The sequence below is a fragment of the Vulpes vulpes genome, chromosome 1, assembly GCF_048418805.1.
Source record: "Vulpes vulpes isolate BD-2025 chromosome 1, VulVul3, whole genome shotgun sequence".
Taxonomy (NCBI): Eukaryota; Metazoa; Chordata; class Mammalia; order Carnivora; family Canidae; genus Vulpes; species Vulpes vulpes.
In genome coordinates this window covers 95106213-95123940 of record NC_132780.1, presented here as the reverse complement: position 1 = coordinate 95123940, position 17728 = coordinate 95106213, and the positions used below count along the sequence as shown (strand labels likewise).

Genomic DNA, 17728 nt, shown 5'->3' with positions numbered 1-17728 from the left:
GGACCTTAGAATAACATCAGCATGATTCTTCCATGGGACCCCTGGCCAGCAAAAGGCAGGAAGTCCCAGAAATCTCACGGGACACCATAACCATCAAGCCCTTCTGTTATTGCTCAACAGATAGCAAATGATAGTCACCACCTCTGATTGAGACCGAATGAGTTCTGTATAACTTCAGATTAGCTTTGTTTCCATACTTAAGTATGCAAAACCTAAATGGCTGAATGTGAACACCAGTCATTCTTAACAACAATTCAAAAGATAATTTATTATTTGTAATTTTCAGAGTAAAAAATTTTAAGCTGCTCAGAAGAAATCCACATGCCATATGTTTTCAGATCCCTTTTTATGATACTCTCCTGGATTTCTTTTTTTTAATACTCTTCTGGATTTAAAATAGAAACGGTGCCATTTCCCCAGGATGGCAGTGGGATAGATGGGCAAATGCTGCCGCCTTCTGGCCATGGCCTGATCAGAAGGAAAGATGGAAGAATCAAATACCACAAGGGCATCGTTTGAAAAACAAATAACTTTTCCAATGTTTTTAACAGGAGTGTGATCAAGTTCATATAGATGATGTTTCCTCTGATGATAATGGGCAGGACTTAAGGTAAGCCATGGTTTTCAGTATGCTGTTTCCTACAGAAATTCAGCTGTGGAGTTTGCACACGTAATTATTTCTTTTATTTCTTTTTAATATATTTTGGGTTTTGCAGTACCTACAGTTTTGCAACTGATGGCTTCCATGCAGCTGCAAGTAGTGCAAACCTTTGTTTGCCAACAGGTGTAAGAGGAGGGGTTGACTGGATGAGGAAGTTGGCTTTTCGTTACAGAAGAGTAAAAGAATTATATAACACCTACAAGAACAATGTTGGAGGTATGTGTGGCTCTTTAAATCTAATAAAGATACTTAGAAAGATGTACGACTTGAACTATAATTCCGTGTTCTGTATGAGAGACTGTGCTTCTATAAAAGAAATTACCAAGAGCTCATGCTGAACTACATGGAGTAAGAATTTTTAAGTTTCTTAGTTGAGGTGGGTGGGAGATGTAACAGCAAAATAAAACATGCGGCTCTGCCAGAGGAGTTGGGAATTCTCTGTGCCCAGATGTCAAAATTGGTCAAAATTTATAATAGGATATTGAATGTTTACCCCTCTTTTGCAGACACTATTAGGGTAAACCATACAGGGAACTCATCGAGGCAGTGCGAAGACCTGTCGAAAAGCGAGGGCCCCAGTCCTTAAAGCAGAGTTGTTAGTCATCATTACCTTTCTGGAATCCTTTCAGAAATAAAGATAAACACTGCTTTATGTCATTTCAAAGACTTAAACAAGTCTGTTTTATTTTTTTTTTTTAATTGCGTGTTATCTGCCAGTGTAGCTTTTCCCTGGATAGTATTAACTGTTTGGATACTCTGTAGACTGTATCTAAATTATTTTATCTTCATCCATATATTACAGGTGATATTACAACCTGTGACATCAAAACTAAAATCCCGGATATGTTTCTTGATAAAAAAAAAACTTTGATTATTTCTATTATTAGGATCAATTTTAGGTCAGCAAGATCCTAGGATGAGCTATGAAGTCACATGATGTTTTCTCGCAGGCTTTCTGTTTGTTTTTCTTTCTTTCTGTCTCTCTGTCTTTCTCTCTTTAAAGGATGATTGAAGGGGCAGCCTGGGTAGCTCAGCGGTTAAGCGCTGCCTTCAGCCCAGGGCGCGATCCTGGAGACCTGGGATCGAGTCCCACGTCAGGCTCCCTGCATGGAGCCTGTTTCTCCCTCTGCCTGTGTCTGCCTCTCTCTCTCTCTCTCTGTGTCTCTCATGAATAAATAAATAAAATCTTTAAAAAAAAATAAAGGATGATTGAAGAGCTTAAATCAGGATCTAAAATTGAATTATAACTAAATATACATATGCATACTATGTATATACATACCATATAATACAGTATAGTAACATTTTCTTTTTTTTATAAATTTATTTTTTATTGGTGTTCAATTTGCCAACATATAGAATAACACCCAGTAACATTTTCATCTACAGTATATGTATTACACACAACACACTCTTAATGGGGGGCAGGGGGCTGTGTGTCTGTTCATCTTGTATCCCCATTATCTAGCGAGCTTTAAGGTGCATAATAGATGTTCAGTAGACAGTAGCTACAAGAGAACAAAAAACATATGGAACCATAGACAATAGCAATAATATTATTATGGTTTTTAGAACCAAAAGGGATCTTAGAAATAGGAGATCTTCATTTCCAAATGAGAAATAGGCCCCTGCAGGACAGACAACTCTGGTTTCTTAATTCACTCTAATGCTCTAGATAAGACATTTTTGTAAAATCAAACAGGTATTCTGTTTAAATTCAATTGTGGGCAACATGTTTAATTTTAAAATAAATATTCCCTTGAGAATTCTGAAGTAATTTTTATTTAGGCATGGCATTGTTTCCCTCATGAAGGGTATTATTAAAGTTATTTAACAACTAACAAGGTTGCTGGTAAATAATATTATAGCTTAAAAAGTTTAAGAGTTGACATGCAAGTGTCATTTTCTGTGCTCTGTCAGCATCTCTTTATTGAAATAAGGACAAATGAGTTGCCAGAAACTATACCTTTTGATTTTAAAAATCACCCACTTGTATATGTGCTCCTAATATTCTGAAATATGAATTAAATAAGAAACTTTTTAGCAAATTTGCCTGATCTCATTTTATCATAAAACAAGGACTTTTTATTTTTTAACAAAGCTCCATGCCTAGTGTGGAGTCTGATGCGGGACTCAGTCTCACGACCCTGAGATCAAGACCTAAGCTGCAATCAAGAGTCAGATGCTCAACCAACTGAGTCACTGAGGCGCCCTATTAACAAGGCTTTTTAAATTTAAAAAAAATCAGTTTGCCTACATGTTTTCTTATCCCAACATCAGCACAGTTTTAACCATTGTTTTTAACTGTGTCATATGCTTAAGAATTTTAAACACAATTCTTAACTTCTGTTTGAAATGCAGAGTATTGGGCAGGCCGGGTGGCTCCGCGGTTTAGCGCCTGCCTTCAGCCCAGGGCCTGATCCTGGAAACCCGGGATTGAGTCCCGCATAGAGCTCCCTGTATGGAGCCTGCTTCTCCCTCTGCCTGTGTCTCTGCCTCTCTCTCTCTGTGTCTCTCATGAATAAATAAATAAAATCTTTAAAAAATAATAGAATGCAGAGTATTTGTGATAGCTTCAGCACTAGTAACTACCTACAATAATATCAGTATTAGTGGTTAAAAATGGTAATGATTGTGATCATTAAGAAGTGAAATATTTTCAGACAGCCAGTGTTTGAGATGTGTATCCCTTGGCTGGACGACCCCACCTTCTTCTCCAGACCTATTACATCCCTGTCTTTTGGAGTGGGACCCAGCACAGGAGTGGTCATAGTAGCTCCTCAGGTGATCGGCATCTGCCATGCCAGATTCTAGGTTCAGTGAGATTAGAGACCAGGACCCACATTTTCACTGTTACTTCCCTAGGGTTTTTTTGACCCAGGACCTAAAATCTAGAAATAAATGTTTGAATGAATAATGAATGAATCGATATCAGTTCTTAAATGAAGGATCTGTATTGATATAAACCTGTCTCTTTCTGTTTCTGATGTGATCTATACTAGACAGAAGGGAGACCAAACCAGGTATTCCTGAAATTTTTTGTCTCTTGATTGTACCTTCTCTTTTGGTTGCAGGACTCCTTGGCCCTGCCAAGAGAGATGCGTGGCTGCAGCTAAGGGCAGAGATTGAAGGTCTGACAGATTCCTGGCTAACAAATGCACTTAAATCCTTATCAATTATTAGTACTAGGTAAGTGGAAACTATTGTTTCCGTTCCTATATTTATGGTATTGAAGATGTAGTTGTAATTGTACAACACACATAAAAAGTCCTTAATTACTGGAGTATTTTAGAATTTCAGAGGACCTGACAATTCATTGAATCAGGCGATTTTCAATGTATGTGGGAGATGATTGGGGGTAGAGGATGGCAGGTGCTGCTTCTCAGAATAACCAGAAGATCCCATGTCTTTACCTTTCTTTCTACATAACTAATGATCATCTCCACAGGAAGGTCATGTGTCGTGTAATAAAAAAAGAAAAAAAGAAAAAGACAACACCCTGTTGGTGGCAAAGTACAGGAGATGATGAAAAAAATACAGTTTACACACAGAGTGCATGTTTTTAAGTGTTTTGGCCCATTTGTAGGTAATATGCATAATTTAAATGCAATGAAAGAGCAAGAGAAAGCTCTTTGAAAAACTTGAAACCTTTGTATCTTTTGAACTAAACAGTGAAATACTGACTTACTAGTGGAGATAGTAGAACTGAATAGACTTAAAACTAGTTGAACACCATGTGCCGTAAATGCTAGTTCATAAAGTAATGTAAATCTGAAAAGTGATAGATAGCTAGTTTAGGGTGTGGATGAACCTTTTTACTATCCTATTCTTTAATTTTATTTCTGGGTTAAGTGGATAAATAAAAGCCTGTGTAGCCAACTTGTGGGTAGCACAAATTCAGAGAAAGAGGTAATATTTGGACTGATAGAATTGGGACACAGAAAGCCTTGACAATAAAACTTGTGTATATCAAATCCTACATGTGGCATCTAGCTGCAACGTGACCAGCAGATACATTGATATCAGAAAGCATAAGTGGGTGGAATGGAGGTGGGTTGGAAGCTGCAGGTTTCCTGAGTCAGATTGGGGAAGCCAGAACAAAGTACTTCACTCAGATGTGGGCATCATATTCCTGGGGGGGGGGGGGGGGACATTGAAACATCTTGTGTCCAGGAAAGTAGCCAGAAAGGTTTTAGGCTGAGGATACCATGCAAAAGGAACAGTTGGAGGGAGGAACCAAGGAGTTTAGTCTGAAGGAAAGTCCTATGCAGAACAAGATTACCAATTTCAACTGTTTGAAATGTTAGGCTGAAAATAAATTACATCTCTCTGATCTGTAAAGGAGAATTTTAGGATGGATGAGTAGGAATCCTAGGAAGGAAAGTTCTGGCTCACAACTGAAGCTGTTATAAAATGGGACTTGCTGGTCTGTGGTCTCTGTAACTGGTGATAAGGAGACAGGAGGTCATGGAGGCTAGGATGTGAGGACTCCTGAGTCCCCGAAACTGTGTGTAAAATGTAGTAGAATTCGCCTTTCTCTGAGGAGGAAGTCAGCAGCTTTCATTATTTTTAATGGATGTCTCCTAGATGCTTAAAACCCAAAAGTTATTCTGTTGTTATGTAGATCATATATGTGTTATCCATAATACAGAGGGATTATTTTTAGACACATAGCCTTAAAGCAACTACATGTGTGGATTTCTAAAAATATTTTTATTTATTTATTCATGAGAGATACACAGAGAGAGGCAGAGACATAGGCGAAGAAGCAGGCTCCCTGTGGGGAGCCCGATGCAGGACTCCATCCCAGGACCCTGGAATCACGCCCTGAGCTGAAGGCAGACACTCAACCACTGAGCCACCCAGGTGTCCCTACATGTATGATTTTAAGAAAAGTGTAACAAGGAGAGGAAGGGAAAAAAATAAATCATTACACATTGGAAATTTAAGGGCCATGAAATTTGTTAAGTCATCCACATGTAGGACCATACTGGACTGGTAATTTTTGCAAAATGTCCCAAATGTCAGAAGAACAGAAGCTTACATAAAACATGGCTGAATTAATTCTATAACTGAGCTCTTAGCTGAGCTGGCATCCTCGCTGTCATTCTTCTCCTATGAATATAGTGAAAGGTCATAATCAAATGCATAGGAAAATTTTCTATGTAAGGCAGCATTATTTAGAAAATTTAGAAATCAGAACCATCTTAATTAAGTGAACTAAGAAAATGATGCTGTCGCCACATGTGGTTTTCATGTATTATATTTTATTAGGAAAGGAGGACTGATAGACAATATGACATACATGAATAGGCTTATGATACAAATAAGCAAAACAGTAGAAGAAAAAATTATATATATATATAGTAGGCTACAATGGGAGAAAATCTATACACAAATTCTGAAAGGAAACAGAAAGTTGGGGGAGCAGTTATCACTACTCTTTGGATAACTAATTGATGCTTTTCATGTTTTCTTGATATTTGCCCATACTTCACAAATGTATATACGTGCAGTCTATAAATGTATGCAGTGTCTGTGATTAAAAGTTACAAAGCGTTATAAATTGAATATAAATATATGCAATGTTTGCAATTCTCAAATCTGTAATGTATAAATATATGCAAGGTCTATAATTTAAAAAAGAAATGGTTAACTCCAAATATCACTCAGTATCAGTGGCAAAGCTGGATTTTAAAATGTTATTTCAATACAGTAATGTGTTTGTGTATGATACTTAAAAATCTACCATTATTTGAGAAGTTTCTGTCTGATAGCAGGCAAATCACTTTCTAGGGTTCTATTGCCTTATCAGCAACACTAAGAAATTCATTGGTGATACTCACTAAATTTCTGCCTCTGGCAGGCTTTGTTTCTTTATCCTGTATAAATGATAACCTCATCATGTCCTTCCAGAAGTCAGAGTTCCCATATCAAAATCAGGTTACCTATGGAAATAATTTAGAAATGAAAATGTTTTAAAAGGCTGTAATTATAAAAGTTTTATGATTGTTTTGAATAAATTGTAGTTTGTTTTTTTTTATAAATTTATTTTTTATTGGTGTTCAATTTGCCAACGTATAGAATATCACCCAGTGCTTATCCCATAGAATATAAAAAATAGTGAAAGGGAATAAAGGGGAATGTAGTTTTTTTTTACACAGGATCTGTCTTAATAATATAAAGCATAATATTAAGTGTACTGGAGGGTAAGCGTGTACATACGCATGAAAAGCTGGCAGTCAGCTTGCTCTTCTAACTTCTAACCAGGCTTCTGAAAATCAATCAAGAGAATTCTAGGAAATACTTTTGGGACCCTCACTAATACGTATTAAAGGCTTGTGCTACAAAATACCAATAGAGAAAGGTCCATACCTATATGCCTTCTCAGCCCCAATTTGACATGTGTGGTTTGAGCCCCTCAAGGCAGGACAACTCAATTTTTCCATGATCCAGAAGGAAGGATCACAATCTGTTCTTTTCAGATGTCATGGTTCCCACTCTCCTGTTGTTTCCTTTTCTTCCCCACAATATTACCATGGAAGAAACAGCTGTAAGTTGTAAAATGAGACATTATCACTCTCAGAGCGTAGGTCCTCTGTAAGCAGATTAAAACTGGACCCATCGGGATCCCTGGGTGGCGCAGCGGTTCGGCGCCTGCCTTTGGCCCAGGGCGCGATCCTGGAGACCCGGGATCGAATCCCACATGGGGCTCCCGGTGCATGGAGCCTGCTTCTCCCTCTGCCTGTGTCTCTGCCTCTCTCTCTCTCTCTCTGTGACTATCATAAATAAATAATAAAAAAAAAATTTAAAAAATAAAATAAAATAAAACTGGACCCATTAAATGCGGTTCGCGCTTTTATTGTTGAGAAGGAGACTCAGGGATACCTCTCTTTGGGACTGAAAAAGGGTCCTCTCCATTCTTAACTTCTTCAGGATCCCCATTTGTCAGCCCCTTGATTGGAACACTGGATTATTTCTCTCACAAAATCCAAAAACTCCTTTTACCCATCCAGTTGCCTTCTTTCTGCTTGTGTCCAGTACTTTTCCAGGCTCTGATAATGCTGGGACATAGAATCTTACCACCCTAAAAAATACCTCATCTGAATACTTGTAAAACTTAGAGCCAAGCCATCCCTCCAATAACTTTTCCATGATTGCCACTGGCTGAGGTAGGTTTTCTGAAGTTCCACAGAAGCCTGAGGAGCTCTTTATTATAGAACATATTTCTGTTACAGGTATCGGTTTACTTTTCTCCTCCTGCCTATCTTGTGATCTGGGATGAGGCAGGAACAAAAATGTCTTCATCTGTGACTTCTCTTTGCCAGTTTTCTTCCACTTCTCCCATTTTGGGATGTATTCTTAGTTATGGTGCCTGTCCAGTAGCAGGCACTCAATCAATAACTGATGTTTAAAAGTTAGGTTATCAGGGCCCATTTGTTATGGAATTGAAAGACCACAGTGACCACTTAAAATCTACACCATTAGAAATTATTTCATATTAGAAAACAACTATGCATATTTCCTCCCTATCTTAGGAGTAACTGTGTCAATGTCTTGGTAACGACAACCCAACTGATCCCAGCACTTGCGAAGGTTCTACTCTATAGTTTAGGAGGTGCTTTCCCCATTGAAAATATTTACAGTGCAACTAAAATAGGTAAGAAAATTCTTTCTAACTCTGTATGAAATGCTTTACATCTGTGTTTGGGTGGATTTTCTTAATATGCTTCTCTGCATGATTTCCTCTTTCATCAGTTTTGCTGTTAGAATATCAAGCAAATTTGAATAGGGCTCATATAACAAAGTACCCTGTGACTTATTGTACATTTGCAAATTTTATGAAAACTGTTGCCTAGTGAAATTCTGAATTCAGTATCTGGACAACTCTGTTTATTTATTTATGTGTTTGTATGTATACTTCATTATAGCACCTGTTTTCTAAATAATAGAGTGTCTTTGGCCATGGTATTTAATATCTTAATTAGTATGATATATGGTATTGCATCTTAGCAGGTGCAATAATCTAGATCTAAGATAAAAATACTATGTTGGCATTACAGGGGAGTCCTAGGTGATGCAAGTGACAGCCTTGATTCCAGAGAAAAAATTATTTTCATGAATTATAACTTATGAATGGCTGGAAGTCCACATTTCCAAAGATGTCCAATAGTAATCAAAGAACTACAGCTTTGTTTATTTGCTTACTATCTGTCTGCGGATCCCCATTTGTCAGCCCCTTGATTGGAACACTGGATTATTTCTCTCACAAAAATAATCTCCTCTTTAATCTCCTCTCGTAGACTGTCCCTGATAACCTTTCAAAAACAGAGTTTCCTAGCTTCTGCCATCATGAAAGAGTTGAAAGAAAACAGCTCACATATTCCACTGTCTGTCAAGGAAATGCCTGGGCAACAGGTTGTATATTGTGCCCTGAAGGTCAGCAAACTTAGGCTCTGGCACCTTGACAAGAGCTCAGAATCCCAAAATCCCCTACCAAAAATAACTTGCCCTGGGCCTTGCAGAGTTTCGATATTGGCACAGGCAAATAAAGCCCCCAGTTGCAGCTGGTTCAGGAGTATAGTTAAAGAGAGCCTTTATAAGCTTTCGTAATGTATATTCTACATTGTCATAGGCACTACAGCTCAGAGCCCCAATACCGATCCCACTCATTCATTACATAAATGTTATATATTTATGCTAGCAAGATTAACATATCACACTTTATTTTGCATTTTCACAAATCAAATAACTTTACACTAGCATAAACATTTCTTCTAGCAAGGACAATATTCTTTTTTTGGCCAAATTGTTCCTTATATTTAATCTTAAAAAACAATCACTTTTATTTTTCCCCTTGAGCTAGTTTTTTTTTTTGTTTATTTTTGTTTTTTGTTTTTGAATTCTGAACTATCAGATTAAGAAAACATGCAAAAATACCCATGACTGCATGACCATTCTGGGAATGAAATTCAGAAAATTATGCCAGTGTTATAAAATAAAGAACATGTAGAAATGCCACCATGTTATTCCCATAGTGCCAGCAGAGGAAACAGGTGGCACCAGTGCTGTGGCCCAGTCAGACAGCACCCTTAGTTCAATTAATCTGAGCAAACTAGCTCCCAGCCACTTGAAGAAAGGAGTTGTTTATCAAGGTAAACCGACATCTTAGTATTTCCTCTTTCCTTACAGGTGAGCGTTCAGTTTTTTATAATAATATTTCTAGCTGACTGGTCTATACTACTTAAACTAGGTAAAATTGACACACAAACTTAAACAAATAAATGTCAAAACTCATAGTTGCTTGTAAAGTTGTTCCAATATTCTTTTGGTGGTATGAAAGATGCTAACATTTTCTCTGGGTCAAATTCTTAACCCTACTGACTCTTTTGGAGGCTAAAACACATTTGTTTAATAATCTGTCTTGAGTAAAGACTTACAGTATTCAAACATATTTGTTGATTTCATAAACCCAGAGGTTACAAGCTAGTTTAAGTGATTGATGATCAAGAGAAATTAACCTAACACTTTATGAATCTTTAGGTTAATGAATGCAATATCTGGAAGAATAAGCAGTGCATTGTTTTTCAGGCAAGGAAAGCTGTTTTGAGCGTATAGTGTCCAGATTTGGCACTAACATAACTTATGTTGTGATTGGAGATGGCCGAGATGAGGAGCATGCCGCTAACCAGGTAACTTCACTCTGAACTTTATCTCATTTATCTTCCAGGAAAAGAAAGTTGCTTTGAACGAATAATGCAAAGGTTTGGCAGAAAAGTAGTATATGTTGTAATTGGGGATGGTGTAGAAGAAGAACAGGCAGCAAAAAAGGTAACCTGTCTCAAACAATGTTGGTGTGACACTTCTAATGCAAGCTTTTGTGTTTGCATTCCTGTAGTTTGGTCCAATGGCAGCTTGACAAATTATTTAAATTTATAGATGCAAAGCAGTAAGAGCATGAGAAGGTCAATACTTACATTCAAATAAACCATTTGGAGTCTAGCATTTTTTGCCTGAAATTTGATAAGAAACGTGCAAAATTTAGTTAAGGACGTGTGTGTGTGTGTGTGTGTGTGTGTGTGTGTGTAATGCACACAGATATAATGATCTTTAAGAAAGATGGGGGAAAATAACCATTTTTAAAAACGTGAAGTTTAACCTGATAGACAAATTTTATGAGCTCTATGGAAATCATGTTAGTGGCTCTGTTCTTATCCTTTTGCTCACCCGTTTTTTATGTCAGTGGTCCTTGTGAGCGTCTTGTAGTAAGTGTGCTCCATGATGATAAACACTAAGGATAGATTTAATAGCTGAAGAAAAAATTGTTGCTAGAGAATTTTAAAAATGCTGTTGGAATAATATGTATTATTCAGATCCTTTGGTGCCAACTTGTCATAGAGATTTAGAGACAGTATGCCTTATATCTAGAATAGTGTTGCCCATTTCAGTGAGCCGTTAGTACTCGATTGAAGCCAAGCAGCTGGCATTGAACATATTCAGAAAATCTCATAGGCCCTAGGTATTTAAATAAGCCTTTTCATCTGGCCCACATTTCTGAAGAAGAAATTAAGGTAGTTAAAAACCATTAAATGGTTGGCCCAAGATCAAAAGAGGAATGATACCAGGATTGGTCCTACTATCAGTTGATAGAACACTGAGATCTAATGCTTCCTTCATTGAATGATCACAAAATATCATCTAGCCAGGATAAAAATCATATAATTTATAAGATAAAACAGATTGGTACTTGCTATTTTAAAACAGTGACGTATCAACCTATATTGTTTTACATAGAAGGAATGTTGTCATTATCCTGAGGCGATCTCAAATCATCATCTAATAAAACCTTCACTAAACACTTGCATATGCTGTAGTGTTTACCTGATTTCTGTTTTACAAAACAAATAAATGAGTTTTTAAGAAAGGTTTATAGCTATAATAGAAATATTTAAAAAAATGACCTAGGTTTGTAGATAATTCCAATCAAGCAAAGCAAAGAAAGAGAAAGAAGAAGGTTAGAAGGTTTGGTGAGGTGTTAGAATCCATAATTGAAAAATTCATTGCTTTTTCATAACATTAAGATAATTGGTGTAGGCTCTGATTCCCACAGAGCTCTTGGTCTTAATTAGCAGCATCAGGACCCAAGACAGCACACTGGCCCATAGGACATTCTGTATAAGGTCAGAGACGCAGCCTCAAGAAATACAACTTCCACTGCTGACTGCTACTTAAAATCCTCCCAGTTGCACACATTTGAAGTATCTTTTGGAGTTTGTCAGTGTCCAGGGTCCATGTTGTTTCGATTTTTCATATTGGCACCATCATTACAGTCAACAAGTAGTCAGTGCAGCCACTGCAGCAGACGTTATGCATATCTTTTCAGCTATGTGAAATTCACACACATCTAGGTGAGGGCTAATTTAAATTCGCTTTTCTGAACCAGAAAAATTATATGCCTTAGAAAATGAAAATTTAGGGGATCCCTGGGTGGCTCAGCGGTTTCGCACCTGCCTGAGGCCCAGGGCATAATCCTGGATTCCCAGGATCGAGTCCCATGTCAGGCTCCCTGCATGGAGCCTGCGTCTCCCTTTGCCTACGTCTCTGCCTCTCTCTTTCTCTCTCTGTCTCTCTCTCTCTCTCTCTCTCTCTCTCTCTCTTTCTCCCTCTCTCTGTCTCTCATGAATAAATAAATAAATAAATAATCTTTAAAAAATAAAAAAATAAAAAATAATAAAATGAAAATTTACATCTACACCATTTATCCATGGTGTAAGAACAGGACTTGGCATACCAGTTGTTATACCCTCTGCTTTACACCTGAAACTTCAGGAGAAAAAGGCATGACTCCAAGTGGACAAGAACCTTGGTTAGAATGCTATTTCCAAATGGTTGTTTATGTAGATACAGTTTTGGTGATGGGGAAGGCTTACAATTCTATTTTGAAACACAGGTGGCTGGTTCCTCTAGCATCCAGTATGCATGCTTTTCTTTGGATGTGGCTGTAATCGCATGCGCAGAAGTACGAAGTACTATTTTGTTATTATAAATAGATCTGAGCTGAATGAAATAAAAAGAGGTTCTAGGTAAATTTTTGTGCTTAAATTGGACCTAGAAACGTGTTTTGTTTTGCAAATTTAAGAAGAAATTTCAAAGTTTAAGAATTAATGTAAAACCACACCCCCTATAGAAATGTATAATGTGAGCCATTATTGTAATTTTAAGTTTTCTGGAAGCTTCATTTTTTAAAAAAAAGAGGTAGAATTAATTTTAGTAATATATTTTAACCCTATATACCTAACATATTATTGTCTCAACAGTTAATAAATATAATAATTACTAATGTGATGTTTACATTCCAAGTCTTTGAAGTTCAGTATGCATTTTGAACAGGACTTGCCACATTTCAAGTGCTCAATAGACACATGGGGCTGCTGGCTGCCATATTGGACAGCAAAGAATCGTAACAATAGTGATGATCATTTTAACTTATATAATGAAATGCATTTCCCATGTTATACATATATATATGTATTTCCATTATATAGATAGATATTCCATACACATGTATTCTACAAGATGCCATGAGCTCAAACTTACAAGTAATGCTTTAGTTTTAATTGCTATTATGCATTATTTCTTTTTTTCAATATTGTCCTTAATGGAGTATTTTTAGACATTTTTTTTCCTAATCACACTTTTTCGTGAAACTTAACCACACGTATACCATATCCTGGTATATCTTTGGAGAGGCTGAAACCATTGTAATGTCTAAGAATATTTTTCCACACAAGAGGCCACTTTTTGTCCCCTTTGGTACATTATCACCCCTATTGTAAATGGATGCTGGAGTGCTTTCCGTCCCACACCAGTGATGTAAGTCAATGCTACTAGCTTAAGTTATAACTTACTCCAGACAAGGAAGAAGGTTGACTATCCTCCCATTGTTTTCTACCTTATATAGTTCAGTTTCAAATTATTTTTTACATAGAAAGGAATTTACCCTCTTCCCCTCATAGAGACAAAAGCCTTGGACTTAGGAAGTTTATCATTTTAAAATTTTTGTTTCTAACTGAGATGTGAACCCTGAGGAGTATTGTGGTTAAAAATTGCTTTCCATCAGCCATGGAGGATTTTGATGCTCAACTTGCTTCCCCAGATGCTGATGTTGGCTGTGATTTTCCTGAATAAATATTAAAGTACTTAAGAAATCTCAGTATTTGCTTTTATAAACATTAAAATCCAGTTCAGATCTATTTCTCTATTATTTTGACCATATGATATTGATGCTACCAAGCCTTCAGATATGATCATGCCTTCCTTGAATTCCCTCACTTGAACGTGGGTGAACCACACATGTGTACTGCTGCTTCATTGAGACAATAGTTATGATTTCTCTCCATTCCTTCCCCCTCTCTCCTCTGTCCCTCCCTCTGTCAACACACAGCACAACATGCCCTTCTGGAGGATATCAAGTCACTCAGACCTCTTGGCCCTGCATCAAGCACTGGAATTAGAGTATTTGTAACGGTGTTCTCTAGCTGAAGATCCATTTTTTTTTTTTATATTTCAAGTACACTGAATTTTTATGTGTGATTCAATGCCTCTGGCTTTACACATACAAATTGTCTTAAAGGATGAAATCATATTTGGAATGAAAATTCCAGAATGAAGAATTCAGATTGCTGAATGGAATTAAACGTTAGTGCTACAGAAAGGAAGCTCTATGGTCTTATATTTACAATACTTTAATGGTTTAAAAAAAAAATCTGTGGAGGTTGCTAGTACACACCGAATGAGTCCTAACTGGAATTAACAGCTTTAGCAAAGAACTCTTACCCTGGCAAAGCACCAACACATGCTCCGTCTGACAAGGTGGTGTTCAACAACATTCCTCAAAATGGGATATCTTCTCAGCCCTGAGGTTTGAATCTGACTTTAGCCTACCTAGCCCAGAAAATCTGAATTGGAATGCACTCAGACTGTATAAGGACAATCCTATCTAGACCTGTAATTTGTGTAAATTATTGATGAAAATAATTTACTGTGACTTTATTAGCAGCTGACTTTGAAAGTGGATGCAATTTTTCTTTCATTTGTTGGGGAGGGAAGTGGGTGGGCAGTGGGAGTCTAATAATGTCTCTTTTTTAAGTTTGGCAAACAGAATGTTCATACTGATGTGTTGTGCCTTAAAGACAAGACAGCGTTTGTGTGTTACAATGTAACTTTGGTTAAAATTTCTGTAGATAATGAAAAACAAAAAAAAACCTTTGTGATCATTCTTAAGATGACCAAATTTAAAATTCAAGGTATCAGATCTTAATACTGCATCAGCAAGAAACTGTTGCAATAAGAAAACAATGATAATAAAGGAAAGTTTTTGTTTTATTTGGGTTCTTAATAATTCCAATAATTATATGAGGCAACTATTTATGCATCCAACCATAAGCAGAAGGTTTGGGAAAGACTGTGGGACCTTTACTTAGAAAGTGAGATGTATCTTGAAGTCTCAAGTACCCCTTTCTATAGTTCTTCTGGAGAAAACTAAGAGCCATATTCATGACTACTTACACTATTTTGAGTTTGACTTTTTGATATGTGTAAGCTGTGTAGAGGAAAATAGTCTCATTAAAATCATAGGCAAATAGCACCCAGACTTTCTTAGGATATTCCATGGACATGGCTTGAAATTCACATTGAGTGAAGATGGCTGAAAGTAAAGCTAAGGCATTCATTCCCAATGCCATTGCAAAAATGAAATGTCATCAGTGGTGGAAGGCGAATGCCCCAGATGGCTTCTAAAGAAAGGAGTGAAACAATGAAAATTTTACCTAGAATATCATCATAAAATAAATTGGCAAGTGAGCCAGATCTTGGCAGCAGTACTAAAATTTCAACAGTGAAATAGTATCTGGTTCTCCATCTTAATGCGTCAATCCAAGGTCTCTCCCTTAGAGACCCATACACCTTAGTTTCTGCCTACCCTGTTCCTGCACAATGGCCTGCATTCATTGCAAGGAGAACCTGTCATCATTGTGTGTGCATGTGTGTTTTTTTCTTGGTGTGTAGCCCATGTTAGGAACATGATACAGGTTCTCCTGTCATTTTGTATGACATGATTTCCCTTGTGGAAACTTAAGACTTCGAGATCTAGGAGTGTTTTAATGCTGTCTGCACCCCTGCACTTCTGTGTTTAAAATGTCATAATGTGGAACCTGAAGTCCAGCTAATAGGTAGCACCTGTAACCAGAGGCTGGTCCATGATAGCTCATCCTCTGAGGCTTCAGTGGCTCCTGCTCAGTGTGCTTTGCACACTGATCACAACATTCACTGTGGAAATATGGTTTTATTTTCCAGGCTGTAAACCTGTCTTTCTTTACTGAATGCTAAGGCCATATTTACATTGGGCAGAAAGAGCTTGAGATCCAATTTTCCAGATTTTGAGACTGTGATTTTATCACACAAACCTTAAACCTATTCTTTAAATTTAATAACTTTTGGCTCTCTCTTCCCCAACTACTGGTGCGGACAAATTAAAGTTGCAATACTTTTAATAATGATGGTAATGCTATTAATAATAAGAATAATCTTACATTTTTATTGGCCTTCAGCTTGAAAATAGCAATTGAAAAAAATCAAATACCTGCACTGATCATTAGTGATTATGTTTTGTGCACTAAAACCTTAAATATATATTACTGTGAATACAACATTATCTGTATAGCCAGTTTCCTTAAATGATAGAACTGTGGCATTACATCTAGATTTTTAATCCTTTTCATGTCAAATGAGCAAGGCTTATAAATGCTGCTAAACCTGCAGGTACAGAAAGGAATACCCCTTCACAGGTGAAGAAGGGTTGCCAGTTACATCACCCAGTGCTATTGCTCGCCTATATTTTCTCCCTTGATCGTGCGTTCAGAAGAGGCTGCCAGCATAGAGCCTCGGTACTGGGTTAGCCAACAGACAACAGTGGCTCAGGCCCAAATGGCAACCTCACGGCCGGCCTGTGACTTGGAGCATGCGCAGACTAGAACCCTACCCTTCCCGTGAGAGGAACAGAGATCCTCTTCCTTTCTGGTCTGAAAACACACACACATACACACACACACACACACAAATAAGCCAGCAAGCAAAGAGAACAACCTGTTTGGCAGTTCCCACTTTCTGTTGACATAGAACATTGTGCCTTATTATAAACCAGTTTGAAAAATGTTCTGTCACTGAAATGAGTGTTTGGCTGCTTCATGGACAAACTTGGTAAGTCACTAGGAAAGGTAACCACCTTGTATTGCACCTGAAAAATATCAGAGTCGGTGGCCTGGCTACAATATCATAGCATACAAGACAAAGTCACTTTACCCCTACAAAAACTTGTAAATCAAATTCAGAGGCAAAAAAAAAAAATTATTTTATAATTATGCAGTTTGAACACAAAAAAGTGGATAACTCTAAAAAATGTTTTTCCTTAGTCTTGGTAAGCTAAGATTCAAAATAGTGTCAACAGCATACTCCAGTTTGAAGTTGTTGTTTTTTTTTTTTTTCTTTTTAAGCGCATTTGTTTATGATGAGCCTATGTTCTCAGTGAATATGGCATTTAGTATTTCATTCAAAAATAAATCCAAGCATCATGAGCCAAAGTTGCATTTTGACTCCTAACTATGGTAGCATTATGGAAATCTCACAGTTAAAGTCAAGGGTTTCTGTTATGTATTAGTAAAGTATAGATTATCGGGGCCTACATAATTTAAAGAAATGTAAATTAATATTAAAAGCTTGTAAAAATATGTACATCTTTACTATTTCTCAATAAATACCTTTGGAAATGTTTTCATTTTCTTCACCCTCCCATGTTGTAGAGTTTTCGTTGTGTGGACTTAGCTCAATTCTAAATAATGTGAAGTTTATATTTAAGTTCCCTGATGTATTCTTACCTTCCCTTGCTTGTGCCTCGATGATGTAATTTGCAGTTAAGACAAGCTGACATGTAACATGGGAGAATGTCACTTATCAAGACTGAAGGAAGGCTGGTGTGCTGAAAGGACGTGAGTTGTGCTGGTATTTACATAC

General features: G+C 37.1%; 1 protein-coding gene across 24 annotated transcripts in view; it reads left to right on the top strand.

The window, feature by feature from the left end:
- EYA4 (EYA transcriptional coactivator and phosphatase 4) overlaps positions 1 to 17506 on the top strand; it is a 304029-nt gene extending 286523 nt beyond the window's left edge. For 17 of the 24 annotated variants that reach the window (XM_072720654.1, XM_072720644.1, XM_072720626.1 and 14 more), the window contains 6 exons: positions 552 to 610; positions 717 to 877; positions 3736 to 3850; positions 8200 to 8321; positions 10392 to 10492; positions 14106 to 17506. In XM_072720654.1, coding sequence (XP_072576755.1) covers positions 552 to 610; positions 717 to 877; positions 3736 to 3850; positions 8200 to 8321; positions 10392 to 10492; positions 14106 to 14186 — 639 coding nt within the window. In that variant the 3' untranslated portion in view covers positions 14187 to 17506. Of the gene's footprint in view, positions 1 to 551; positions 611 to 716; positions 878 to 3735; positions 3851 to 8199; positions 8322 to 10252; positions 10354 to 10391; positions 10493 to 14105 lie in introns of all 24 variants that reach the window. The other 7 variants (XM_025997855.2, XM_025997853.2, XM_072720713.1 and 4 more) reach the window with 1 other exon arrangement.
- Positions 17507 to 17728: the final 222 nt, after the last annotated feature.